The sequence below is a fragment of the Urocitellus parryii genome, chromosome 14 (genome assembly GCF_045843805.1).
Source record: "Urocitellus parryii isolate mUroPar1 chromosome 14, mUroPar1.hap1, whole genome shotgun sequence".
Classification (NCBI taxonomy): Eukaryota; Metazoa; Chordata; class Mammalia; order Rodentia; family Sciuridae; genus Urocitellus; species Urocitellus parryii.
Window position 1 is genome coordinate 52,489,338 of NC_135544.1, and position 26,750 is coordinate 52,516,087.

Below are 26,750 nucleotides of genomic sequence, written 5' to 3' on the forward strand. Positions count from 1 at the left end.
TTTTCTTTGTCTCTCCCCCTTTCTGTGGCACCTTCCCACCGCCTAATCTTCCCAACTGGAGAGCTGCTCTACCCTGCGGCCCCACCCTCGAGTCCGGCTGAGCATCGCCCTTTAAGGGGCCGGCCTCTCACCTCCCTGACCTGGCTCCGCCCCTCCAGGGCCGCACTGCGCCTGCGCCGCGCGCCGGAGCCCTGGGGTTGGGCAGGACCCAGTTCCGTGCAACTTTCAAGTGAGTTGCAAACTCCGCCCCGGAGGCCGGTGCCGACTGCCTGCCGCGCTGGGACCGCGGCGACCCGCAAGAGCGTAGACCGAGACCCGGCACCCGGGCCGGGGACCAGCAGCGGCGCCCAGCAAGGGCCGAACACCGGGTTCTCGGCCACTGAGCTGGTCCGAGCCGCAACTGCAGCGCCGCGCGGCTGGGCCGAGGAGCGCGCCAGCCGGTGCCCGCTCCCAGCCGCTTCCTCCCTGCCCACCGCCTCCCCCAGCCCGCTGGTCTCCGGGTTCTCCTGGGTCTCCGCACCGCCGGGTCGGAGTCAGTGGGCGGCGGGCCCCACTTTGCCAGGGGACAGCGGGACCGACCCTCGGGTTCCTGCACCACCACTGAGCCCCCGTCCCAGCCCCCGCGTGAGCGCCCTCCAGGGCGTCTTTTGGGGGCCCTCCCCTCGTCCCCAAGGCTGTCAGGATGGTGTCCTGGATGATCTGTCGCCTGGTGGTGTGAGTATGGCCACTCTCAGACTCCTTCTTTCCCCGGGTGTCAGCCTGCCTCTGGGGTGGAAGCCGGGAACGTCTGGTGAAGACGGAACTTCCTGAGCTTCCTCACACCTCCCCCCCACACACACCGCAAAGGTTAACGGACCTGCGGGCCTGCACGGGGCACCTGGGCACCGCGTCCTTGACCCACTCCTCCCCAGAATCCTTGACCCAAAGCAACCCTACCCACATGCTCGCAAACACATTCTGCAGACAGATGCCTGGGGCTGAGGGCCACAGGCAGATCCCAGCCAGGGCAGAAGCAAGGTAATAGGCACACTGAGGGTGGGGAATCCAAGGGCCTGCTTGCCATACGAACAGTCACATGACTCACCAACCTTGCCTCAGCCTCCTCACTCAGTCTTACCCTTAACCTCTGAGTACTCCAGCGCCTGGCTCAAATATCCCTGTCTGCAGCCTGGCAGTGCCAGGTCTGGTGGCTCTGGGCCTGATTGCATATCCAGGGGAGGGGACAGCCTAATGCTCTCACCCACCTTGTCTGGTAGCTGTGTTCTCTCTCCATCATGTACCCATGGGCCACAGGTGCAGGCCTGGGCAGGCTTAGGATGTTTGTAAACAGCAGGGTGGAGAGGTGGCCTCCAGGGCACTGACTCAGGCACTGCGGGTTGTGCAAGCCAAGCGGGAAAAACAGGGCTGGTCCTGCCCCTGGCACCCCAGTAGGGGGAGGCAGCCACCTGTCAGGGTACAGGGGGAGCATGCTGCCCCTCACACTCCCCTGGCTGTTCTTCCAGACTGGTGTTTGGGATGCTGTATCCAGCTTATGCGTCCTACAAGGCCGTGAAGACCAAGAACATTCGTGAATATGTGAGCATGAGAGGTGGCAGGAGGGCTTAGCTAAGGTGGGGTGGGATGACAGCCCTAAGGGGGATTGGGGGGTGTGGTGGGGCTTATTGAGGTGTGGAGGGTCTGAGCTGGCCTGCCGCTTTTCCCGGGGCCCACTATTGTTGCACATCCTGAGTGGAGTGTCGAAGGAAGGAATGGGCCTGTTGAAGGGTGTGGAAGGAGGGCAGGCCATTGGGTGGCTGTGGAAGTGCCAGTGGGTGAAATGCACTGGGATAGGCACAGGAATGAGTGGCAGCTTCGCAGAGGCTCCTGTCTAGCCAGGCTTGGGGGAATGCAACAATGCAGCGGGACAGGCTCTCTGGAATCTCTGGGCTGGGCCAGCCAGGGGCGGTGTTGGCACCACAGGCTCTGAGGCTGACCTCTGTGCTCTGTGTCCCACAGGTTCGGTGGATGATGTACTGGATCATCTTTGCAATCTTCATGGCAGCCGAGACCTTCACAGACATCTTTATCTCCTGGTCTGGGCACAGGGGTTAGTGGGCCAAGGGGCAGGGGTGTCCCACCCTTGGCCTGGCTGCTGGGCTCATCTTGCCCCTCTGTGCTCTGGCAGGTTCCCTTTCTATTATGAGATCAAGATGGCCTTTGTTCTGTGGCTGCTTTCGCCCTACACGAAGGGGGCCAGCCTACTTTACCGAAAGTTCGTCCACCCATCCCTATCCCGTCATGAGAAGGTACCCTAGGGGAGGTGGAGAGGGAGACCTAGCGGTGGGTGTGGGGAGAGAGAGAACCCTGAACCCTGCTTCAGGATGCAGGGACACCTGGGTTCCAACACCAGGGCTGCTGCTGTTTGACTTTGGGACCCTGACAAGGCCTGGCCTCCTTGTCTGCCGGGCTGACCAAATGGGTGCAGTGAATGACCAGTGGTGTGAAGTGCCAGCTGGAAGTTGTCTTGGGGGTGGGGAATGGCCCCTCGTTGAGGTGTGTGGGGGGGGTGAATGGGTGGGAAACCTCACTCTTGGTGCATTCTGGGCCTTTGTGACTGTGCATACTGGGTCAGGGTGACCAGAAGGTATGACAATCACTGGTGGCTTAGTCTGTGGAGGCAGAGAGACTCCTCTGGCTGTCCTCCTGAGCTCTCCTCCCCCGGCTCTGCAGGAGATCGACACGTACATTGTTCAGGCCAAAGAGCGCAGCTACGAGACAGTGCTCAGCCTCGGGAAGCGCAGTCTCAACATTGCTGCATCCGCTGCTGTACAGGCTGCCACCAAGGTGCTGTGGGCCCCAGCCCCCTGCCCCCTGCCCCACCCCATCCAGCTCTCTGCCAGGGGGGCGAGAGGTGGCAGTTAGGGCTAGGGCCAGGGTGCCAGGACAGGTGAGGAGGTGCAGGAGCAGAGCTGGACGCGCAGACCTTCCTGGCTGAAGGAGCAGGAATGCTGCTCCTGTGCCTGTGGCCTTAGTTTCCTGTTTCTGCCAAGTGGCCAAGGGCTGAAGGCTGCTGAGTTGCTTTCAGTTCTGAGCCCTGTGCCCCAGGGGTTAGCTGCAGGGTGGCCCTTCACATCCTTGGGTGACTTCCCTACTGCAGCCCCTTCCCCCCAGAGCCCCCACCTTTGCAGGTGACGCAGTGCCTCCTCCTCCCTCACAGAGTCAGGGCGCACTGGCCGGTCGCCTGCGGAGCTTTTCCATGCAGGACCTGCGCTCCATCCCCGACACCCCTGCCCCTACCTACCAGGACCCCCTCTACCTGGAAGACCAGGTACCCCACAGGAGGCCACCCATTGGTGAGTAAACAGAGGGACTGGGAGTCATTTGAGAGTGATGGCCTCCCCAGGGCTAGGGACTTCTGGCTTGGTCCCAGGCCTTCAGACTGTGTAAATGGCCAGGCTTGTTTCCCCCTCTCTACAGGGTACCAGGCAGGGGGCCTGCAGGACAGTGACACAGAGGAGGGGGGTTGGTCGGATACCGAGGTAGTCCCCCAGCCACCAGCGCGGCCCCGGGAGAAGCCCCTGAGCCGAAGCCAGAGCCTGCGTGTGGTCAAGAGGAAGCCGCTGGTCCGGGAGGTCGGTGGCAAGGAGGGTGTAAGGGTGGTGGGTGGGCCACACCACAGCCCACACCTCCCACAGTATACCTGCTCTCTCCCCAGGGCACCTCACGCTCCCTGAAGGTCCGAACTCGGAAAAAGACTGTGCCCTCAGACATGGACAGCTAGGGTCTGCGGAGTCAGCCCAGTCTTACCTCAGGCCCTGCAGGTGCCGGGCTAGGTGCAGGGCTCCTTTGGCTGCACACTGGCTGGCCTGCACCGGCTACCTGGGTCCCACCCCTCCTGGCTCCTGCGTTTGCCTTAGAGCCAGGGCAGAGGCTGTGCGTCCTGCTGTGGACGCACCCACAGTGTCAGAGCTGGCTGGGCCCAGGGTTCTATTTATTGCCTTCCTCCGCCCTCTGCCTTCTCAGGTATGGGACCAGAGCCCCCCAAAACTGCTACAGATGAAATCAAAAGCCCACCAGCTGTTTCTTCCTTCCTGTCCTCCAGAGTACTGGGCAGCCTGCTCCAGGCCCCGGGTGTGTGCCTTGCTGTGTGTTTTGTGTTGTGAATGAGGTCAGGCTTGTGAATGTTTTGATAAATAAATACTAAAGGTGTTCTGCTTCTCTTGATTATCTCCCACCCCTCCCTCCACACTCTTAAGTCATATAGCCCAGCTAGGCACGGCCAAGGTCAAGGCCGAGGCCAAGGTCACACAGTGCCAGATGAGACTGTATTGACGAGTAGTCATGTGGTGTCACTGCTGTCATGAATGAGCTCTTGGAGTCTCTGAGTCCTGGGTGACGGCAAGACCTAAAGAGGTCTGAAAAGAGGAGCCAGGATTGGGCCTGGCCAGGAAGCTACAACCATGGAGGAGCCCGTGGGAGTGAAGGTGTGGAGGGGCAGTGGGCAGCGAGGGGGGATGTTGGGGGTAGTCCTAGGTCCTGAGCTTGGGGTGGGGGTGTCCCACATCACCTCCCAGTAGCTCCCCAGCCACTGAGTTCCATCAACAGGTACCTCAGGGGTAGCTTGCATTCTGAGCAGTGGCCACCAGAGGGCAGCAGCTGCCGGGATCTGGGCTGCCCCCAGCTTCCAGGTCAAGGAGGGCGGGGCTGGGAGCCTGGCCAGAGCCTCGCCCTGCCGGGGCCTGGCTGCTGGCGGCTGTCCCGCAGAGACGATGCAGAGCTCCAGCCGGGCCTCCTCCTCCGATGGCCCTCCCTGCTACTTGTGGTCGCTGGTCTGTGGCCCGCCATCCCCGGAGCTTCCACTGCTCTCTTGAGACCAGGCTCTTTGGCTGGGCTGGCTCTACGCCACCCCCTCTGATCCCTGGGACAGCCCTCCTGGTGTCACCACTGTGACACCCCCTGTCCACCCCCACGCCTGCTCTTCCTTTCTGCTTTTGAGTAAGCAAAGAGGTGGGTGAGAGTGCTGGATGAGGGGCAGGGGAAAGGGCTGAGAACTTGGATGGCCTGAGAGGAGGAGGATTAACTCTTGGTGTGGGATTATCCGGGTTTTATTTGGGAGAAAGCACTTAATCTCCTGGGGTGCTTTAGCTCCTCGCATGTGGGTGCTCAGTGGCTTCCTAGGTGGCCTTACCTGGCACCACGGTGTTGTCTAACCTCATTAACTCATTCCAAAAATCTGTACTGAGCCTCTACCAAGGACCAGCCATATTGCTAGATTTGGTAGGGATGCAAAGACTAAGGTCACACAGCTAGAGTGTGGCTACGGCACACCAGAGGCTGCTTCAAGACCCCGACATATTAATCTAATCTTCGCCCTTGCCCTCTCAGAAGGTTGGAACTATTGTTATCATCTCCATTCCACAAATAGGGGGGGGAAAAAGCACAGAGAGGACAAGTGATTTGCCCAAGGTCACACAGCTAGTAAGTGACAGAATGGGACTTTGAGGCAGGCTGTCTGGCTCCAGAGTCGATGTACTTAATCACTATGCAGAACCCAAGTAAATGAGCTGTTCCTTGCCTGGGAGGCAGGGAGAAGGAGACTAACGTGGATGGAACGTTTTGCATGCCTGACCTTGCACTGGGAATTTCACAGGGATTGGTTTCTTTGAATGCTCCCAGCCACCCTGTCGGGTAGGGGCTGTACCCATTTTACAGATGAGAAACTGGGATCTGAGGGCTGCAGCGGGTGGTCCACAGTGGTGCTGCTGGGAGCTGGGGGCTACGCCTCCTGCTGCAGGAGCCGAAGAGGCAGAAGTGGAGGCAGCCTCCGCAGACCAAACCAAAGAACAAATAGTGAAGGGGCCAAGGAATCAGGGGCTCAGGAGAAGGGGGCCGGGGGAGGCCGAAGTGCGGGCATTTCAGGGGCTGGGGCTTCACCTGCCTGCTCCCAGGACAGTGCTCCTCCCAGTGGGCAGGTCACACGGACCCTCCGCAGACTTGGTGAAGCTTTCTGTGTTCCACTTGGTCCCGGCTCTGCACAGCCGGCCGGTGCCCACTGTCCCCTGGAGTGCCCTGTCTCCCCAGCCCACTGTCCCCTGCCTGCTTGGGAAGCGCTCCACAGGCACACCCTGCCTTGTCTTGCTTGCTCCTCTGGACCTCTTGCCTTTCTGTTCTTGCATGTACTTTTCTTTTCCCCTTGAGCACATTGTATTTTCTCCCTTCCTGTGTTGTGACTTCGTGAAGAATAGACATCTTACTGTTGTATCCCAGCCCAGAACAAGTGGTTAAACCGAAGTGAAATATTTTTGTGAGTGTGTGATTCAGTGGGGAAGTGCTGCTTATTGTCTGACTTCTGCACTCAAGTATCACCTCTTCCATGAAGCCCCCCTGATTTTCCCAGGGCAGGATTAGAAACATAATTTGTTAACCTGTCCTTCTCCCTAGTAGTCACCCTACAGCCCCAGCATAGGGCCTGACAGCTAAGCAGCCTGAAAGAGTGTTACTAGAAGAACAAATGCAGTAAGTGACCAGAAGCTCCTCCAGGGCGGGAGTGGCCTTGTGCTTTGGTCTTTGTGTCCTACGTCACCTAGGGGCTCACCAGGGTCTCCATGACATAGGTGGATGGATGGCTGACTCTAGTTGTATGGGTCACACGACATCCTGGGGTCAGAGGGGAAGGAGTGAGAAGTCCAAGTTCTAGGGCATTCCTGGTCAGCCATACGCGTGATACCAAGGCTTGGGCACTGAGTATCAGTTGGGCCTCCCTCAGAGCCCAGATGCCCCTTGAGGACCACCCATCACGGCCACCCCTGGATGGGGTCCCTGTTCCACCCTTCAGCCCTCTGGCCCAGGCTCTCGGGGGAGGGTAGTCAGTACTGTCACCTGCCCACACCCCCCAGTCTGCTTGCTACCAGTGTGCCTGGCAGGATCGGGGCTGGGAAGGGACCTGAAGCCACCAAGGGCAGCCCCCTTAGCACCCTGCCCCTCTGCTGGGTCCTGTCCTGGCCTGCTGCCAGGGCCCATCCCTTTCCCCCCAGTTCCTGGGGGCAGGTGGCCCTGGATTCTGGTCTCCCCTGCTCCCTCTGCCCCACCTCCTCCATCCCTTGGCCCTTCCAGGTAGCTCTTCTACCTCCTGCCTCAGCCCACCCTGTCCCTCTGGCCTGTGGCACCTCTGTGTCCTGGTTCCCTTCCCTGCTCCATGTCACAGCTCACTGGCCCACTTGCTGTGTCTTAGCGGTCACTGCAGCAAGCTCGGCCTCTACACCCAGGCAGCCCCCGCCCAGGTTGAGCAGGGGAGTCCTGGTGGGCACCGTCCTCCACCAAGGCATAGAGGGGACGAGCACTCAGCCTCTGCGCCCATCCCCCACTGGCACCAGGGCCTGGGGGACCCAGGAGCTGGGGAGGGGGTCAAAACCTGGGCTGAAGGAGGATGCCTGCTGCCGGGGGTCCTGGGCTCCAGAGCTGGTGTCGCTGGGCCTGAAGGTCCTGAGCCCTGGGGCAGAATGGAGGGTCATTTGGGGGGTGGGTGTTGGAGGAAGGAGGAGGGCCCCAGAAGAGGAATTAGGTCAAGGATGTGGGTGGGTGGGTGAGAGGGGGGTGGCCTCTGCCACTGAGCTTCCTCCTGGCTCCCAGAGCATCTCCACACTTCCCTTCCCCTTCCCCTCCCCCCAGGTCCTGGGAGAATTCTCCCGCAGCCCCCTCCCCCGGGCCCCCCACCCCAGACACTGCCACAGGGGTGGGGGGTGGGGGCCGGCCTCAGCTGTCTGAAGGATGGAGGGGCTGGGGAAGCAGGGCTAGGTGCCCAGACGGCCGCGTGTGTGGGAGGGGATGTCCTCAGATGCCCTCCACCCGGCAGTCCCCGCTCTGACGTGGGTGCCCCCCCTCTCCCCGCCCGGATTAGTGGCAGCTTGGCCTGACTCTCCGGGGCTCCTTCCCCCGCCCTGCCTGCTGCCCACCCCTGGGCAGGGGGCTGCTCCACCCGAGGGGCACTGTGCTTGCCCAGGTAAGGGGCTCTGGGGTGGCAAGAGGGCAGCTGGCTGAGGCGCTGGGGTGGCTCTCAGCAGCAGTGTGTGTGTCAGCGTGTCTGTCAGTGCGCGAGGGTCGGTGTGGGCTGGGGCTGGGCCCACGGGTGTCAGGGGGAGCTGGTCAGCTTGCCGAGGTCCACGGTGCATGTGCTGGGTCACTCTCCTTCTGTGTTTGTGTCTTTTGTGTGGCTCCCCAGCTCTGCTCCATCCTCAGGCTCAGGACAGGCAGGCACAAGGACTGTGGCCTGTGGCATGGACTCTGAGGGCGGATGGGGAACTGGGTGGGGGTGGGAAAAGGGGTCCTTCCCCCAGCCCCACTCCCATCAGCCCCTGGGCATGCCAGGAGCCGGCCCGAGAGCCCTGGTCCACTCCAAGGACTGTGACCTGACAAGACAGACATGGCCTCTGGGGGTGGGGAGGGGGCGTATCTGTTCTGATCCCCCAGGACAGTCCCATCCCCTTTGGGGATGAGAGCCCAAGCCAACAAGCCCTCAGGGCTCTGGACAGCCCAAGCTCCCACTCTGGACTCTTCCAGGCCTCAAGCCACAGCTCTCTCCCGGGTTCTCCCACAAGCCTCGCTTCTGAGGAGGCAGGCCAGAGGGACAGACGGGGGACCACAGGCACCCCAGCCCACCATTTCAACCTGGAGCCAATCTGGAAGCAGGAGGCCAAGTGCAGGGCCTTGGGTCCTAGTCCCTGTTAGACCCTCCGCCATGGACTCCCCTGGCACACTTAGGTCTGGCCGCCCCCAGGGGAGCTGGGGAAGGAGGGAGTGAGAATAACTCAGACATGTAAACAACCCCTACCAGCTCGCTCTGCCACAGAACCAGCCTCTGGGGTGGCCAGGGGCTGGGGAATCCATGCCAACATGGCCCAAGTCCTGTCTGGTGCCCTCACCCCGGATCCCCTCTCCCAAGGACCCTTCCTCTTCTCTGCAACTGGTGAAAGGCTCCCAGCCTCTGCCCCAGTCTCTTAAGAAGAAGGTTCTGAGCTCCCCACGGCTCCCCGCTCCAGCCATGGTGGTGTTCTAACCTAGGAGCAGGCTAGAGGCCTGGAGAACTCATCCCTTCCATGGAACAGGGGAGTGGGATGGGGGTGTCCCTTCTGTTTCAGGGTGGGAGAAGGCAGGCTGAGGATGGCTTCCATAGGCAGGGGAGTCCAGGGGCAGGAGGTGGGTGCCTGAGGGGAAGGGAAGCGCCCGTTGGGCGTGTGGGTTTCTGTGTGTGTCTGAATCTGTCTGTGTGTGTTTGAATCTGTCTGTTTGTGTCTGTGCTCTGGAACCACCCCCGCAGAGGAGCCGGGATGCTTCCTCGGGTGGAGGGTGCCCTGTTTGCCCATTTCCTCTCCTACTCGCTGCTCCCTCCCAGGAGCCACTCCCATAGGCTCCTCTCCAGCACCAGGCCTGGGAGCACTAGGAACACGGGGATGCGGCTGACCCTACAAACCGGAGTGCCTGGTGTGATGGAGCCTGGCGGGTCCATCCCTTCTCTGGGCACTTGGTGAAACCACGGCTCTTAGACTAGAAGTCAGTCCCTCCGACTTCTAAGGACAGCACTTTGTGCCATTTGGGCCTTGGGAGGGGGCTTGGGTGGGGGACAGTGAAGAGTAGCTTGGCCAGGTGAGGATGAGGTAGAGCAACACCAACCAGGGGGGTGTGCCCACGTGCCAGAGCTGGAGAGGACCGGGAGAGAGTGGTCCAGCAGGCACAGGCCCTGCTGGCGTGGGTCGGAGCGCCCATCGCTGACCCGTGAGAACCCGACTGCCCCTGCCAGCTCTGGCACTGCCCCCTCCCAGCCGCCCCGCCCAAGCACCCCGGGGGGCACCCCGCCCCACCGTGGCCTGGTCCGGCCCCTCCCGCCCTTTGCTCCAGTTCCCGGGCTTGGCACCTATAGTGGGGGTGCTGCCCGCCTGCCAGGCTCCGGGGCCGGGCCCACGGGAGGGTGGGGCGGCTGGGAAGCTGGCACGCTGCCCCGGGGGAGCCTCTCTCGGCAGGCGCCCGGGTGCCGCGGGGGGAGGGGGGAACAAAGGGCTCATTCTCCCCGTGCGCAGCCGGTGGCATCGCCGGGGCGTTGGCGGAAGCCCCCGGGGCTCAGGAGGGGGCAGGCCCAGGCGGGGCCGCCGAATCACGGGCTCCTGTTTCCCGCAGGGTGCTGGAGGAGGAAACCGGCGGAGCAGCTTCCCCACTCTCAGTTGCGCGTCTGGCGATGGCGATCAGAGGTCCTGCTGCGCTCTCCGCCGCGCTCTCCCTCCATTAGCCGCGCTGCGCGGTGCTGCGCCCTCACTGGTGCCTCTCTCCTGGGTCACGGGATCGGCCTCCCCTTCCAGGCACGACCCCCTTCCCCAGCCCCTCGACCTTTCCCCCAACTTGGCCATCTCCGACCCGGGGCGCGCGTTCCCCCCGGCCCAGCTCCTTCTCTCCCTCCGGGGGCACCCGCTCCCTAGCCCCGGCCCGGCCCTCCCCAAGGCGCAGCACGGAGTCTCGGCGTCCCATGGCGCAACCCACGGCCTCGGCCCAGAAGCTGGTGCGGCCGATCCGCGCCGTGTGCCGCATCCTGCAGATCCCGGAGTCCGACCCCTCCAACCTGCGGCCCTAGAGCGCCCCCGCCGCCCGGGGGGAAAGAGAGCGCGAGCGCGCTGAGCAGAGAGCGGAGAACGCGTCTTCGCCCGTCGGCCGGGAGGCCCCGAGCCGGCCCATGGGGAGCGGGTGCCCGGCGCCGGCCAACAGGAGCGCCGCCGCCCGCGCCGCGCCCGGTCCGTGAAGCCCAGGTGAGCGCCGAGAGGGGGCGCCAGGGGGGCACCGCGGCATCCTAATGTCCGGGTACTCTCCCGGCGGGGGAATTCCGATCCGAGCCCGGGGCGCACGCAGGGAATGGGTTTTCCGTGCCCCTCTGGGCCGGGCCACACATCCTCACATCGAAAAGTTAGGATGCTCCCTGTTAGGGGCTGGGCCGGTGGGAGCGGCGGCTCCGGAGAGCCCAGGCGCCCTCTGCCAAAGGTCCTCGTGTCCCTCGCTGGGTTTCCACCCACCGGCCGAAAGAATTGCGCTAGGAGAGTACTGCCGCTCTGGTGCCACCTGTCATCCTGGTCCCTCGCACACACGTTCAATTTTCCCTCCCTTGCCTCTCTCTCTGGGGCCCAGCCCGCTTTCCCCGCCTCTTTCCCTCCCCCCTGCCAGGCTGCAGTTACCAGCGGCACCCCGGGCGCTGGCGTTGCTGGCTGAGCTAGGGCAGCTTTAACCAGCCCTGCCGCAACCTCTTAATCCCCTATCTTCTGCTGGCTCACTCTTCCCCAGCCCAGCCACCACAGATCCTAGCCACCAGGCAGTGGTCCTGGGGCTCTGCTGGAGAAAGCCAAGAAACCGGAGCCTCGGAAGGCAGATTCAGGGCTGCCCAGGTGGAGGGAGACTGCAGCGAGCAGCCCTGGCTAGCTGCCCTTCCCAGTGACTCCAGCCTACCTGGCTTTCGAGTCCCAGTCCTGTCTAGCTGGGGCTGGAGGAGGAGGCTGTCAAGCAGCACTCCCAAAACCACAAGCTGCAGTTTGGGAAGAGTTCCCTGAGACCTAAGCCCCTTTTTATCCCAGGGCATGCTGAGGCTTAGAGGAACAACAAGACTTGCCCAAGGTCACACAGCAGGTGGCGATGGTCTGTCCTCCCGCCTTCCACAGAGTTGATCTTTGGGGTTCTTGCTCCCTGTTCTTCTCCAGGGCTCATGATCAGATTTCTGGCTCTGTGAGGTCAGAACACTGTCACCCTAGAAATGGTAGTTTCTGCTGAACTTGGCCCCTCAAATTCAGGTGGGGACCAGAATTTGGGGGAAGGAGTGAGCTCCCCATGCTGGGGCATCGCACCCAGACATGATCCTTCAGGCCACACATGGTAGGTTGCATGGTGTCCAGCTGTGGGCTGGTACTTGCCTTACTGGTCTGAGCCACTTCGGTGCTGCCAGGGCGGTGCCTGCTCTGTGCCAGCGGTAAATTGCTTGGGGCTTGTGCCCAAGGAACTCATGCTTTGGTGATAATGCTTTAGGGACCCCTCTGGGAGAGCCCCATGAGGGCAGGAGAGTGATGGAGAGCACGCCCAGCTTCCTGAAGGACACCCCAGCCTGGGAGAAGACAGCCCCTGAGAACGGCATCGTGGGACAGGAGCCTGGTACTCCACCGCGGGATAGCCTGCGCCATGGGGCACTGTGCCTGGGAGAGCCCGCTCCCTTCTGGAGGGGCATCCTGAGTACCCCAGACTCCTGGTTTCCTCCTGGCTTCCCCCAGGGCCCCAAGGACACGCTCCCACTGGTGGAGGGTGAGGGCCCCCGGAATGGGGAGAGGAAGGCCAGCTGGCTGGGCAGCAAGGAAGGACTGCGCTGGAAAGAGGCGATGCTGGCCCATCCACTAGCTTTCTGCGGGCCGGCATGCCCACCTCGCTATGGCCCCTTTATTCCTGAGCATGGAGGTGGCCATTCCAAGAATGACCCTGTGGCCTTCCGACCTGTGCACTGCCCTTTCCTGCTGGAGACCAAGATCCTGGAGCGAGCTCCCTTCTGGGTGCCCACCTGCTTGCCGCCCTACCTAGTATCCAGTCTGCCCCCAGAGCGTCCATGTGACTGGCCCTTGGCCCCACCCCCCTGGGTGTACTCCGGGGGCCAGCCCAAAGGGCCCTCCGCCTTCAGCTTAGGCAGCAAGGTGAGTGCAGGAGCAGAGGGTAGTCACCTGGGGCTCAGGACACACAACATACTTAAATACACCATATACTCTGCCAGCCCATCTGGTGACCTGGAGGAATCCAGAGTTGTCCCCTGGAGTCAGCCTGTGCAACCAGCTGCCCCGGGCCCCAGCAGCTCGTCTTACCCTCAGGCTTCTGCAGCCGCTGACTTCCCCCTTGCCCACCCAGGCCAAGGCCTTGGAAACCCTGCCCTTCATATGTGTGGCCTTGTCCCGGGGTGCAGGATAGGCAAGGCCTCTCTGTCTCTAGGAACGGGATATGCTGGGACCTCAGAACTTGTACCTAAGGCTTCTCACCCATAGGCAACCCCATGCCCAGATTAAGATTTTAAAATACTTAAAAACTAATATGGGTCAAGGCACCAAATCATCTAAATAGGTCCCGGATGCCCTTTGGCAGGTCAGCCATGAGCTGACATTAGTTGTTGGATTGTGATGAAGTCTGAGAGATCCCAGAGGAGGCTCTGGGGGGGTCCCAGGGCAACGAGGAAGCACTCAGGGGACCCCGGGCAGTGCCATTGATCACCCGATGGGTGAGCTGTTCGGTGGTTTCACAGCAGCAGTATTTTGTTCATGACAACTGCTGCTGTTGGTCCTGCCTGTCCTTTTAAACCCTGGGAACCAAGCCAGCACTAACTGAACTCTTTCTCCACTCTCAGGGCTTTTATCACAAGGATTCGAGCACTCTCAGGGTGGCAAAGGAACCCGTGGCCACGTTGGAACCTGGCCTGCTGGGCTCAGCCCCTGGACACCTCCAGAGAGCCCGAGAGGCAGAAGGCCCTACACTGCCCCAGAGGGATGGGGAGACCGGAGCTGGCAGGCAGCAGACTCTCTGCCCACGTTTCCTGGGGCACCCAGACACCGTTCCCCCGCCCCGCTGGCCCACTTATCCCCCAGGCCTGGTTCATACTCTTGGCAACGTCTGGGCTATACCAGGCAGTGGCAGCCTTGGGTACCCCCTGGGGCCACCAGCCACCCCAAGGTGCCCCTCTCCTGGGCCTCCTACCACCCAGGGGGGCTGTTGCTCATCCCACCCACCCGCTAGAGAGGGGGATCTTGGTTCTTGTGGGAAGTGCCAGGAGAACCTGGAGGGGGGTACCAGTGGGCCCCACGCATCCAGAGAGGCAGTGAACAAGGTGCCTGGTCCCAGGGCCTGTCCCCCAAGCCACCACACCAAGCTGAAGAAGACATGGCTCACACGGCACTCGGAGCAGTTTGGGTGTCCAGACGACTGTCCTGGGGATGAGAAGAGCTCAGCTGCCCGGCTCCGGGCCCTCAAGAGGGCAGGCAGCCCCGAGGTCCAGGGAGCAGCAGGCGGCCCCACCCCCAAGCGTCCACCTGACCCTTTCCCAGGCACCACGGGGCAGGGGACTGGAGAGTGGCAGGAGGTGCTGGACACATCAATAGGGAGCAAGGCAGAGGCAGAACAGCTGGAGGGACAGAAAGGTAAGGGGTGGTGGAGCCTCCGTGGCCTGACTGGGGAGCAAGCAGCAGCAGGGCTGGGGCTCTGCAGGGGACAAGGTCCAGAGGTGCTTTAAGGCTGGACTACACCCAGCTGTCAGGTGTCCTGCCTCAGTGTCTGTGGCTCTCTGGGGCTTCTCGGCATCTACAGCCAGAGCCTTCCGCCTTCTAGCCAATGGTTTCCATCTCCCTGTCTCCTGCCCAGCCGTGGTGTGTGGATGGCAGCATGGGCTTTGGGGTCAAAGTGCTTGCTTCCTGACTTTGCTGATCAGTAGCTGTGTGACCTTGGGTAAATAACTTCACCTTTCTGGGCCTCAGTTGTGTCATCTATAAAATGGGGATAAAGATGTGTCTACCTCACGAAGCCTGCTCCAAGGATTAAATACTATAATAATCCACATCGAGGGCATGATAGAATTGGTGGCTCTTAATAAACAATCAATGTTCATGGCTATGATTATTTGTGCCACAAATCCTGGATTGGCATCACCTGTCCGGAAGGATCCCTGTCCCGCCTGTTGGCCAGCTGGACCATGGAGGCTCAGCTGGAACTCTGCACTGTCAGGACCTTGGGCACATCCTGGACGTTGCTGCTATACTGTGTCCTTCACAGAGGGCTCCAGCGCTGCTGGCCTGGCCTCAGTTCTTTAGGATCCCCTACTTTCTCCACCTTCTGGACTACTTGGTGTGGATCAGGACTGTCTGTGGCCTTGAACAAATACCTCCGCGCCCGGCACGGGTCTGTCTGCACCCCCCAGGCCTCAGTCTGGCCTGGGAAGTGGTTGGCCTCCTCGCCTTCTTGGGTTACTGCACCTGTGGCCTGTGTTGAAACCCTCCAGCCTTCTCACTTTCCGGCGCCTTCCATCATCCGTCTGCGTTGGGATTGTCTCCTCGCACTGTCACTCGGCCAGCCGCCGTATCTCTGAAACCCTCGTGGAGCTAGCCAGACTCGACACTGGAAGGATCCCACACTTGTGTGAGGACCTTCGCTCCAGTTGCCCAAAGCCTTGGGCCCGACACCAGACACCCCTTCCCTCAGCTTCCGTCCATGCCAGGGCATGAGAGGCCAAGTCAGGAAGAAGGACAGAGGAGGGCAGGCCACTGCTCAGCCTCGTGTGTGGACCTTTTGGCTCCCTGGCCCGCTCTTGCTGGTTCTGAATTAGGCCCCCAGGCCTAGGGCAAGGAAGGGACTGGATTGTATGCGTGGACAGGGTGGGTGCTGAAACCGGGGGCTAGGGTTGGCCTGAGCCCCGGAACCCCAGACTCCTGACCAGCTGCATTGTCCCCTTAGGATCCCGAGACGGCAGGACCAGCCTCAAGGACCCTGGGCTTCAGGACATACCTTGCCCGTCTCTGTCAACGGGCGTCGCTCAATGCCAAAGCTGTGCCCAGGCAGCTGGAGAGGTGGGCGGGCCGACCTGCCACTCCCAGCGAGCACAGAGGTGAGCCTTGCCCTGGCCTCCCTAGCGTCCCCTCCTCTGGCCCGGGGCTCCCTCCTCATGCTTCTGCCTGGTCTGCAGATTGCCTCTGGGAGGGGAGCCGCAGCCGGAGGAAGACTCCCTGCGCAGCCCTGAGGAGGGTGGAGGGTCTGGCCTGGAAGCTGGACTCAGCATGGGCCTCGCCAAGCACCTGCTGAGTGGTCTGGGGGACCGACTGTGCCGCCTGCTGCGGAGAGAGCGGGAGGCCCAGGCCTGGGCGCAGCGTGAGGGTGAGCTGGACCTCCCTTCCATCCCCCACCTCCTGCCGTGGCTTCCCAAGCCTGCTGTGACCTCGGAAGAGCTCCTGCCTCATCTGTCCTTATTTCTGAGTCCGCCTCTTAGTCAACGCTGAGGTTTCTGGCTTGGGTGGGGGATGCTGGGAAGTGTAAATCCTGGTCCAGCCCAATTCCCAGAGAGCCTCAGGGCTTGTGGGGAAAACAAGGCCAAGTACAAGTGTCTGCAGGAACCCTGGGAGGCGGGCCGGGAGGCTTCCTGGGGTGGTGAGGCTCATGGGCCCAGGAGGCTGGTGGGATTCAGGCTGATGGTCAAGACTGGAGGGTGTCCAGTGGAGTCCTTGGCTCAGGCTGTCCCTCCAGCCCACCTCGCACAGCACCAGAGTGGTCTTTGTAATCACGCAGCCCTGGGCCTGCCCGTCACTGGAAGGGGTGTTTGTAGAGATCATTTGTGGCTCCTCTTGCCCCAGAAAGGGCCAGCACCCCATGTTTTCTTCAGCGGGCCACTGTCTGCTCCTGTTGGCTCCTATTGTTCCCAGGCTGGATTCCCAGCATGCACACCCATCCCTCCTTCCCTTCCGGGATCACCGGAGCCGTCCACCCCCTGGGGCCTTGACACTGGCAGTTCCCTCGGTCTGGAGTACCCTGCCCCTCCCTTCCTACCTGGTGCCTGAAGACTTACTCATACTTTGGGGCCCACTCCTGGAGCTGCCCCACCACACCTTCCTTGTGGTGCCTAGTCACCTTGTGTCAGCGGGTCCATCCCACCGCCCAGAGTGTGAATGCTGGGAGGGCAGGGGCCCAGTGCAGAGCAGCCTGGAGTCCCCAACCCAGCACCTGCCCAGGTGCTTGCTGAATGTGCGTGCTCCTTTTCTACCTGTCAATCATGGCTTAATCTGAAATTTTGCTCTTAAAAAAAAAAAAAAATCCACTCCTTTGGGTAAAGACAGATGTGGCCACTTAAGATTTCCTCTTCAAAAGAAAATACAGTGTCCCCTGAAGGAAAGGCCACCGGAGCAGTAACCATGTCTGTCTGTTTCTGGTAGCAAGCAGGGCTGGGGAGGCAGGGAGCGGGGCTGAAGACGTGTGCTGGAAGTGGCGTGGGTTATTAATTCAGACCCAGGGGGGTCCCTGGGAAGCTAAGGGACGTTCTTGTCAGGGACTGCTAAGTTGGGGGGAATCAAGGGGCCTGTCTCCCTCCTCCAGGTGGCTCCCTGCTTCTTCCCCCTCTGCCTGGAGGCTTCCCATACGAAGCTGAAAGGACATCGCTTCAGTCCCCTGACCCTGATCTCTCCTGTGGTCAGCAGGCTTGGGGCCAGCCGTGACCGAGGAAAGCCCGGGCCTCCCACTCTGCTGTAGCCGTTGCCACCATGGACTCTTCAACACCCACTGGAGATGCCCCCGCTGCAGCCACCGGCTGTGTGTGGCCTGTGGTCGCATGTCCGGTGCTGGGAGGGCCCGGGACAAAGCAGGTAGGGAGGGGCCCAGGGGCTGGGGGTGGGTGGTGGGTGGGCGGGGAGGGAGCCCTGTGGGCCTGCTCTAGGGTGTGTGGCCATTTCCTGGCTGCCTCTCTCCAAAGGGCCTCCCTGCCCCTCCCAGCCCTGGCCTGAGCCACTGGGGCTCATTGCCCCTTAGAGCAGAACTTTCCCTCTCCCCAGATCAAGGGCCACGCCTGTATCCTTGCCCACCCTTAAGAGAAGTTGGGTGCCTACTCTATGCCTCCCATTTTGCTCAGCTTGCATCTTTTTAAACCTGTTGTAACACTGTGAGGTGGGTATTTTTGCCTCCATTTTCCAGATAAGAAAAACTCAGAGAGGTTAAGTGATTTGCCCAAGACCGAGCAGCTAGTAAGTGTTAAGGCCAGCATTTAGACTTAGATCCTCTGACTCTATCCATTCTTTTCATGATTCTCAGTTTTCTTTTCCTTGCCTCAACCCCATCACCTGAGGTCTTGAAGTTTCTCGGTGTTCCAAGAGATATGGCTAAAAAAATTTCCAGAATCAGAAACATTCTGGAACATTCTCTCCCACATGACCACTTTGAGCTGTTGCAAAGATGCATATGAAAGCCTCTGCTTTCTGCAGGCAAAGAATCCTATGACACTGTGTGCCTGAGTTTCCCAGAGAGCAACAAGCTTTATGGCTTGTTGAGCCCCTGATTTCATACCCTGTCCTTGGCCTTCTTCCCTGACCTTAACCCATGGTTACCTTGCTTTCTGGACCTGCAGCATCTCCCTTCCCACCCCACAGGCTCTCCAGAGCAGTCCACGGAGGAGTGTGCCCAGGAGGCTGGGCACGCTGCCTGTTCTCTGATGCTGACCCAGTTTGTCTCTAGCCAGGGTGAGCCATCATGGAGGGTTGGAGCGTGGAGTGGGTGGGTCCTGAGGGAGACCAGCTTCCTGTCTGGTTGTCCCTCACCCTGGTGCCATGTCCTCCCTGTTGCTGAGGCCAAGCTGCTGGCCTGCACTCCCCCCCAACCTCCTACTCTCCTCTCTACCCCCAGCGTTGACCGAACTGAGCACTGCAATGCACCAGGTCTGGGTCAAGTTCGACATCCGGGGGCATTGCCCCTGCCAAACTGATGCCCGGGTGTGGGCCACTGCAGATGGGGGCCAGCAGGTAAGAACCAGGGCATGGCCCAGCTCACAAAGTAGGCCCCAGGGTGGGGTAAGGGTGCCTGCGAGTGACTGACGTTTGCAAGGGGTTTGACCCTTCTCTTTTGATGGGGATGAAGAGGGACATGGAAGCTAATGGACTGGGTTACTTCCCCACTTCTCCTGGGGATTAGCATCCCAGCAGTGAGTGCCAGCATCTGGCACCTTACCTCTACACCCACCTCACTCCCTGCCTGCATCGAGTCCTCTTCCAGTTCACGCTTCTTTTTTAAAAATGTTGTTGTTGTTGTAGATGGGCAGAATATCTTTATTTTTATTCGTTTATTTTTATGTGGTGCTGAGGATCGAACCCAGGGCCTCACATGTGCGAGGCAAGCACTCTGCCACTGAGCCCCAGCCCCAGCCTCCCAGTGCACTCTGCTTCTAGTTCAGTTTTCCCAGCACCAAGTGCAGCAGGTGCTCAGCATGGTACAAAGTTTTCATGAAGTTCCTGTTTTTTATGATAAAACTTATCCATTCAAGAAATAGTTCTCTAAGCGTGTTTTGTGTATCAGACCCCGTGCCACATACTCCTGTGGAAATTTGGGAAAGTACAAAGCATGAGGAAGGAAACGATGATGACCTCGCATGCCACCATAAACATTTTGACATATTTCTTTCCAGTCATTTGTCAATATGTTTATTTGCATTTATGTGCTTATACTTTAAATCATACTGTAAGGACAAGTCCACGAGTAGCTGCTTCTCTCCTTACATTATGTCCTGTAATACTTTACTCCTGTAAACACAATCTGGGGACTTACAAGAGTCCATCATTAATCCTTGTGGGTTGAGTTGAGTTGTAGCTGCCGTTTTAAAAGTCTCTGGTTGCACTGGGGGTTTCACAGAAGGAGCCCACAGAGAAAACTCCCTCAACTCCACGACCTTCCTGCAACGGGGACCTCAACAGGACCAAGGACATCAAAGAGGGTGAGCGGCTCCCCACCCCCCGTTGGACAGAGTGATGCAGTGAGACAGCAGGCAGCAGAAATGTCCAGGAACAATCTGCAATTGCTTTAGAAAACAGCCACGCCTACTGGGCATGGCAGCACCCCGGGAGGCTGAGTCAGGAGGATCACAAGTTTGAGGTCAGCCTCAGCAACTTAGCAAGGCCCTGTATCAAAATAAAATGTAAAAAGGGTGGGAGGTAGCTCAATGGTAAAGCACCCCTGGTTCAATCCCCAGTACCCACCCCCCAAAAACAAGAAAGAAAGAAAGCAGCCCCCCACCCCCACATCCAGTAATGTCCATCACTCTCCTCGAGATGGGTCTCCCAGCCTCTTCTCCAGTCAGACTCTGGTTCTAGGCTCCCCTTTCGAGAGGCTCTGGAGCTGCCTGTGGCAGAAGGTCGTGGCGGCAGGGACGAGCAGAGTTGGCACAGGGGATGTTGGTGAGGAGAGCAGACGTTGCTATTTTCTTCCCCAACAGAGACCCCAGACTCCACTGAGACCCCAACAGAGGACCGTGCCAGCCGAGGGCCCCTGCCTTGTCCCTCTCTCTGTGAACTGCTGGCCTCGACTGCTGTCAAACTCTGCCTGGGACACGAGCGGATCCACATGGCCTTTGCCCCTGTTACTCCGGCCCTGCCCAGTGTGAGCCAGGGCACGGAGGGAGGGCCGGGAGCCTGGGACCAGAGACCGGGCTGCCTCCCTGTGGGGCCGACAGGTCCTGAGCCCTCCTGCCCCGTTCCCTCCCTGCCCCCAGGATGACCGCATCACCAACATCCTGGACAGCATCATCGCGCAAGTGGTGGAACGCAAGATCCAGGAGAAAGCCCTGGGGCCGGGCCTCCGAGCAGGGCCAGGCCTGCGCAAGGGCCTGAGCCTGCCCCTCTCACCAGTGAGGCCGCGGCTGCAGCCCCCGGGGGCCTTGCTGTGGCTCCAGGAGCCCAGGCCTCTGCGGGGTTTCCACCTCTTCCAGGAGCACTGGAGGCAGGGCCAGGTGAGTGTCGGCCTCGCCCGCCTGCAGGCCCCCATCCCTAGGCCCAGCTGTCCCCTGGCACCTCCGGGTTGCCCTGGAGCTGCCAGTGCTCGGCGGAGGGCTGCCTTCATCCTCCCCGCGCCCTGCCTTCCTCCCGCCCTCTGCAGCCCGTGTTGGTGTCGGGGATTCAGAGAACACTGCGAGGCCACCTGTGGGACGTGGGGGCGCTGGGGGCGCTTGGAGGCCAGGTGCAGACTCTGACTCCCCGAGGTCCCCCCAAGCCCACCAGCCTGGACAGCACAGCCTTCTGGGAGGGATTTTCTCAGCCCGAGAGTAAGTATTCCTGATGTGGGGGGGCGGGAAGTGGGGCCCAGCACAGGGCTGCACCCGTGTGTTGCTGTCCCTGGACCCGAGGGCCAGCTCCTCCTAGGCCAGCGCCACTCTGTCTTCTCCCCTAGTGCGCCCAAAGTCAGACGAGGGCTCTGTCCTCCTGCTGCACCGAGCTCTGGGAGATGAGGACATCAGCAGGTGTGCAGGATCCCCAGGGCCAGCCCCGTCTTCTCCCCCACCATCTGTCCCTTATCCCCCCACCCCTCCTTCATCGCCCCCACCGTCCCCTGGGACCTCGTTGCTCCCAGCTTGCCCTCTGGGAGTCCCTCAGTGTGGTGGTGGGGTGTCTGGTGGGGCCTCTGGCATTTGGGTTGGACCTGCTGAGCGCAAAGCCCACTGCCCACAGGGTGGAGAACCTGGCCTCCAGCCTGCCCCTCCCCGAGTACTGTGCCCACCCCGGGAAACTCAACCTGGCTTCCTACCTCCCACCCGGCCTTGCCCTGCATCTGCTGGAGCCCCAGCTCTGGGCGGCTCATGGTGAGTGCAGTGCCCTGCCTGTCCTGGCCACTCCCTACCCTGACCTTGTATCTGTCATCTTGGGGTACACTGGTGTCTGTGCCAAGTCCTGGGGCCCATAGTGCCCTTTCGTTCTGTTCCAAACCATCCATTGTCTGTCTTCACACAGGCGTGAGCTCCCACCGTGGACATCTGGGGACCAAGAACCTCTGTGTGGAGGTGGCTGACCTGGTCAGCATCCTGGTTCATGCAGAGGCACCACTTCCTGCTTGGCACCGGGCACAGAAAGGTGGGTCAGTCAGGTGCCTTGGCACATGCTGTAATCCCAGTTACCCGAGAGGCTGAGGCAGGAGGATCACCACTTAGTGAGACCCAGTCTCAAAAGGGTTTGGGGTATAGCTCAGTGGCACTTCCTACCACGTGAGAGGCCCTGGTTTCAACTCCCAGCACCATTTTTTAAAAAAGGAAAGAAAAAAAAGAAAGAAAGAAAGAAAGAAAGGAAAAAGAGGTGCCTCTTGGGCTGGGGACAGGACGGGGGACAAGCTAGTGACTAGAGGGTCGGTCTCCTCCTGCTCTGGGCCCACCTGAGCCATCTCTCTCCTGCAGACTTCCTTTCAGGCTTGGACGGGGAGGGGCTCTGGTCTCCCGGGAGCCAGGTGAGCACCGTGTGGCACGTGTTCCGGGCACAGGACGCCCAGCGCATCCGCCGCTTTCTGCAGATGGTGAGGAGGGAAGCCGGGAGCTGGTCTTGTGTACTCCGTGCCCGTCTCTTGTGCTTGCTCCCCACCCCAGCCCCCACGGGGAGCTGGCCTGCCCCACGTCATTCAGACAGGTACAGAGAAGGCAGACGAGGACCCCCATTCTGTGGAGGGGCTCCAAAGGAGAAGGAGGTGTGACAGAGAGCAGGGACCTACTGATGTAGGCTGGGCACTGTGCTACGGGCCTTGGGTACCTTAATGTCGGCCCATTACTGTCCCCCTGCCCTGACTCATTTTGTAGACAGCAAATGGAGGCTCGAGGTGGAGCTGAGCTCTGAGCTTCGGTCGGCTCCGACCCAGGTCACCTCTCTGCTCCTCCTGGGCCAGCGGCCTCCCCTTCCTGGGCTCTGGGGCAGGGTGAGCCTGGCAGAGGCTAAGGGGGGCCCTGCTGCTCCCCTTTTATGGCTCCACCAGGAAATGAGAAGAGACTGCCCAAGGGAGGTCTAGCCAGGTAGAGAGCGGAGGGCAGTAGACCAGGGGACAGGTAGAGGACAGACCCAGCCCGGACAGGGGCCTCATGGCTGCAGAGTCCAGCTGGGCCCCAGTTATCCTGGAGAAAAGACTTCCACAAAGTGTCGCCCCCCCTGAGGCACACACAGACACGCAGAGGCCAAGGGGGTGTTGTCCACCACGTCCTGCACACCTCTGCAGAGGCACACATGATGCTGGGACACCCAGAAAGGAGCAGACAGAGGCACCCGTCATAAACAGATGGCCTCGTCTGGCCAGGGTGTGGCCGGCTGTGGGCAGTCCTGAGTGGCCCAACACGATGATTCATGGGAGAGGTCTAAGAGGGGACGTTCTCACTGGGTGGCCTGGGAACACACAGCTCTGGCCCCAGGATGGACTTGGATCTCTTGGCAAGGACATTTTGGCACCTGGATGGCACCCTCCAGGGTCTAGTCTGGTTCACCAGTCTTCCCCTCCCCCCTCAGCCCAGTCCGGTAGCTCTAAGCCCAGGGACGATGGCTGAGGTCCTAGCTGAAGGGGGTGGATCTAGCTGGTGGCCAGTTGGAGCATGATGCTGGCGTTCGCCTCAGCAGGTGTTCCCTGGGCACCTCCTCCTGCGGCCTCCACGAGTCCCTGCCTGCCCCAGGAGCTCTGGTTGGGCTGGTGTCGGCCCCCATGGCAGTTCCTGCCGCAGAGGCCCTGGTCTGAACAGGCAAGCCTGTCCACCCACTGAGAATCAGAACCTCTGTGTGGCCTTGCGCTTCTGGATCCAGGATCCCAGGACGCGTTGGGTGTTTCGGACTGTCTCCCCAGGACTGTGCCCCCACCTTAGCAGCCACTGCAGGCCAGTCACAGATGCCATGGTGTGGACGGTTTAGGAGGGCAGATTATGCAGGACATCTTGCTGGGTTTTGAAGAAAGGAGCAGCATTGAGAGAGGACCAGGGGCCAAGCCAGGGCCACAGAGGCTGGGAAAGGCAGCTGGCCCCAGGAAAGCAGGGATTAGACCCTCAACTCCAGCTTCCTTAATCTTTTCCTCTAAGCTCCTTCCAGCTGAATGTTTGTTGTGACACCCGGAGCTGCCCCAGCCCTCGCCACCAGCCCCTTTCCTCCCATCCCGTGCCCTCCGCTGCCTGTCTCTCAAGATCTGACTGTCCCCGAGCTCCTACACCCTGGCTTCTGTGAAGCCCACGTCCCCTTCCTCCCGTGGCCCCCTCCCTCTCACCTCTGGCTCATCACCCCTTCTCTTCCCTGAGGTGTGCCCTGCCGAGGCAGGGACCCTGGAGCCCGGTGCCCCAGGCAGCTGCTACCTGGACGCGGGGCTGCGCCGGCGCCTGCGGGAGGAGTGGGGTGTGAGCTGCTGGACCCTGTTGCAGGCTCCCGGAGAGGCCGTGCTGGTGCCCGCCGGGGCACCCCACCAGGTGCTTCCCCTGTGGGCGGGGTCCGTGGGGAGATCAGGGGAGCAGAAGCAAGGGACAGAGCACCCCCAGGGTCACACAGCATTCTCTCCAGGCCCCAGAGCGAGGGGGCAGGAGCCATGGCCTGCAGTGGGGAGGAGGCGACAGAGAAGCTGTGGGGTCCTTAGGTCCTCAAGTCCAAGTGGGACACGCCCCAGAGGGGAGCTCTGGTCTTGGCTTCCTCAGTGCCCTCAGGCATCCCTTTGGCCTGGTTTAGGACACCTCTTTACGTGGTGCTGTATCCTTGTCCTCTCCTGAGAGTTGGGTGGGGTCATCAGAGGAAGTAGACCTCAGGGACTACAGAAGCAGGGACAGGATGCATGACCTTGAGCCTGCACTGACCCTCCTGCCCATCCTCCCTGGCACAGGTGCAGGGCCTGGTGAGCACAGTCAGCGTCACCCAGCACTTCTTGTCCCCTGAGACCTCTGCCCTCTCTGCTCAGCTCTGTCACCAGGGAACCAGCCTGCCTCCAGACTGCCACCTGCTTTATGCCCAAGTGAGTGTGACCCTGGCCAGCAGGCTGGGTGTGCCACCCAAACCCCCCTGGGGCACAGCTGTGGTGGACAGGCCAGGTCCGGCTCTGTGCCAGGCCGGAAGTCAGTCTGGCTGTGCAGAGAGAGGGTTTTCTGGGGGGGAGGGGGAGCTGTGGGCCCCGGAATGTGACTGAAAATTCTTTGTCCTCTCTCTTTTTCCTAGATGGACTGGGCTGTGTTCCAAGCAGTGAAGGTGGCTGTGGGGACATTGGAGGAGGCTAAATAGGGGACATGGGGGTGGGGCAAGGTGGCAGCAGGTAATCCAGGTGTCCATCTGGGTGCAGCTTTGCCAGGGCACAGCTTCAGCTAGGGAAGGCGCCGGCGGACTTGGGGACTTTGGGTCAATCCCACAAACACCACTGTGGCCCCAGCAGGGTACCCCACTCCTCACCCTTGCCCAGGCCCTAACACCCACAACCACGGTGCCCCCGAAGAAGCTCGCCCTTGCCCTTTGCAGGCTGGCACCTGCTTCACCCCTACACCCCCTCCATGGTGCCAGGTGACTGAGTCCCTTCAACCCCTGCGCCCCAGCACGGGAGACAAACAGCCCTTCTTTGGGGGACCTCGGGAATTGCTTCTGGCCTAAGCAACACTTCCTTCTGCTGCCTCGTGCCCTGCCACCCAGCCTCACCCGCAGCTCTGCTTATCACACCTGTGTCCCCCCTGGGCTCTGGGCAGCTCTTCCCACTGCGGGCATGCTGGACTAGGGGCCACCAAAATTCTTCCCTCCTGTCAGAAGAGCCGTGAAGTGTGGGGAGAGATGGCATCAGGGCTGCCTGGCTTGGCTGGAGAGGTCACCGGTGATGCCACCCCTGCCCCCTCCTCCGGCCTTCGTGATTTCCATTAGACTCTTGTTCTGTGACTGCTGCCAGTTGGTTGGCCCTGCTCCTCAGGCCACGTGGCCTAGGGAGGGAGGGGAGACAAGGAAATGTGCTCTAGAGCAGAGGCCGAGAGGGGCAGGTGGGGACTGGGGACCCCGTGACAGGGACCTCAAATACCACTGCCTGCTTTTGTTCCGGGAGTCTGGGTTCCTGGAGCTTTCCGGGGAGCTGCCCCCTGAAAATGCTCCTGACTGTGACAGCAGGCGAGACACAGTCCTGGGCATAGCACTGAAGTGGCCTCCCTGGGCAGCTTTGGCCTGTGGATTCTGGAGCCCCACTGCTCCCAACAAACCCCCAGCTTCCCCACCGCTCCTCTTCTGTCTGCCCTGACCTGGAGGGAAATCCAGGAAAGCCCTGCCCAGCTGACTGCCCTTGGTGGCCACAGTGCCCAAGGCTGAGCTTCACTGCCATTCCGCCCCTGCCCGCCCTTCCCTTGGCCCTTCTGGTGTGGCTCTCCCTCCGCCCTCCCCTGTGTATCTCAGCCAGCTCTTGTCACACTTAATTGTTCCTGCTGTGGTTCGGGGATTGTTTTTTTTTTTAATAAATAAAATTTTTTTATTATAAATGTAACCTACTTTCGGAACATTCTAGAAAACAAGAAAGTTACCTGCAAGCCCACCCCTGCTCATCCCAACCCAACCTCTATTGAGTGTTTGTGCGTGTTTCTCCAGGGATTTGTTGTGGACGTGGTTGAATTGGTGTGTTTTGTACCTGGTTTCTTTCTCTGAACACTGTGTTGTGATCATTTTTCTATGTTGCTTCCTAACCTTCATTTTAAATGGCTACTTATATTCCACCAAACGGCTGTGTCATGATTTATATAACCATCCTTCATTTAAAAAAAAAAAAAAAAGTTAGGTTTGTTCATTGTTTGGAGGGTTTGGTTATTTTCACTTTTTCTTGGGATTAAAAAAGAAAAGGAAAGAAAAAATTAGGAACTCCTATATTTTACTGTACTGTTGTTTTCATTGAATATATTTAATCTCTTTCATTTAAATGATCTCATTTAATCCCTTATCACTATTTTGGGATAGATATGATTTCTTTCCATTTTACAGAAGAAAAAAAAACAGGCAGGTTTGGGTTAAGTAAGTCACCCAAGGTCACACAGCAATTTTAGCGACAGAACTGGGATTTGAACCAAGTTTTCTGACTCAGGTCATTTCGTTTATATTATAGTCTTAGACCTTCCTGGAGTTTAAAAATGAACTTGCCCTCTTCTCTGTCCTCTCCGAAAATATACACTTTATAGCTGATTGTGTTCCAAGTAGCACTGAGTGACACATTCCTACCTATAGTTCACCTTCTCTACCCCTGTCCTCGTGTCAACCCAGGACCCAAAATATAGGGTCCTTCTTGGGAAAGAT

General features: G+C 60.2%; 3 protein-coding genes across 4 annotated transcripts; all 3 read left to right on the forward strand.

Moving 5' to 3' along the window:
* The first annotated feature begins 229 nt into the window (after positions 1 to 229).
* Positions 230 to 3,855, forward strand: Reep4 (receptor accessory protein 4). Of its 2 annotated transcripts, XM_026397512.2 has the most exons (8): positions 230 to 714; positions 1,503 to 1,575; positions 1,996 to 2,072; positions 2,165 to 2,285; positions 2,710 to 2,823; positions 3,197 to 3,332; positions 3,457 to 3,611; positions 3,695 to 3,855. In XM_026397512.2, exons 1-8 carry the CDS (start codon positions 683 to 685, stop codon positions 3,758 to 3,760), a joined length of 774 nt encoding a protein of 257 aa, XP_026253297.2. In that variant the 5' UTR covers positions 230 to 682; the 3' UTR covers positions 3,761 to 3,855. The 2 variants fall into 2 exon arrangements, with proteins under 2 accessions (XP_026253297.2, XP_026253296.2); XM_026397511.2 differs by having other exon boundaries at positions 3,457 to 3,811.
* Positions 3,856 to 7,922: 4,067 nt separating this feature from the next.
* Hrurf (HR upstream open reading frame) lies at positions 7,923 to 10,602 on the forward strand. Its single transcript, XM_077792550.1, has 2 exons — positions 7,923 to 7,978; positions 10,147 to 10,602. Exon 2 carries the CDS (start codon positions 10,490 to 10,492, stop codon positions 10,592 to 10,594), a length of 105 nt encoding a protein of 34 aa, XP_077648676.1. The 5' UTR covers positions 7,923 to 7,978; positions 10,147 to 10,489; the 3' UTR covers positions 10,595 to 10,602.
* Positions 10,603 to 10,607: 5 nt separating this feature from the next.
* Positions 10,608 to 25,900, forward strand: Hr (HR lysine demethylase and nuclear receptor corepressor). The gene is made up of 19 exons (XM_026397557.2): positions 10,608 to 10,766; positions 12,025 to 12,674; positions 13,373 to 14,159; positions 15,466 to 15,616; positions 15,695 to 15,882; positions 17,193 to 17,357; positions 18,135 to 18,224; positions 18,388 to 18,503; positions 19,387 to 19,468; positions 19,967 to 20,130; positions 20,243 to 20,479; positions 20,626 to 20,791; positions 20,917 to 20,986; positions 21,195 to 21,325; positions 21,474 to 21,593; positions 21,911 to 22,026; positions 23,768 to 23,932; positions 24,337 to 24,465; positions 24,666 to 25,900. Exons 2-19 carry the CDS (start codon positions 12,063 to 12,065, stop codon positions 24,726 to 24,728), a joined length of 3,552 nt encoding a protein of 1,183 aa, XP_026253342.2. The 5' UTR covers positions 10,608 to 10,766; positions 12,025 to 12,062; the 3' UTR covers positions 24,729 to 25,900.
* The last annotated feature ends 850 nt before the right edge of the window (positions 25,901 to 26,750 follow it).

Bases quoted from the DNA above. Each gene is read 5' to 3' on its own strand.
- Reep4 (XM_026397511.2), top strand. From the start codon at position 683: ATGGTGTCCTGGATGATCTGTCGCCTGGTGGT. The intron at 2,824-3,196 runs GTGCTGTGGGCC...CCTCCCTCACAG, and splicing joins CTGTACAGGCTGCCACCAAG to AGTCAGGGCGCACTGGCCGG. The intron at 3,333-3,456 runs GTGAGTAAACAG...CCCTCTCTACAG, and splicing joins CCACAGGAGGCCACCCATTG to GGTACCAGGCAGGGGGCCTG.
- Hrurf (XM_077792550.1), top strand. From the start codon at position 10,490: ATGGCGCAACCCACGGCCTCGGCCCAGAAGCTGGTGCGGCCGATCCGC.
- Hr (XM_026397557.2), top strand. From the start codon at position 12,063: ATGGAGAGCACGCCCAGCTTCCTGAAGGACACCCCAGCCTGGGAGAAG. The intron at 12,675-13,372 runs GTGAGTGCAGGA...CTCCACTCTCAG, and splicing joins CCTTCAGCTTAGGCAGCAAG to GGCTTTTATCACAAGGATTC. The intron at 14,160-15,465 runs GTAAGGGGTGGT...TTGTCCCCTTAG, and splicing joins ACAGCTGGAGGGACAGAAAG to GATCCCGAGACGGCAGGACC.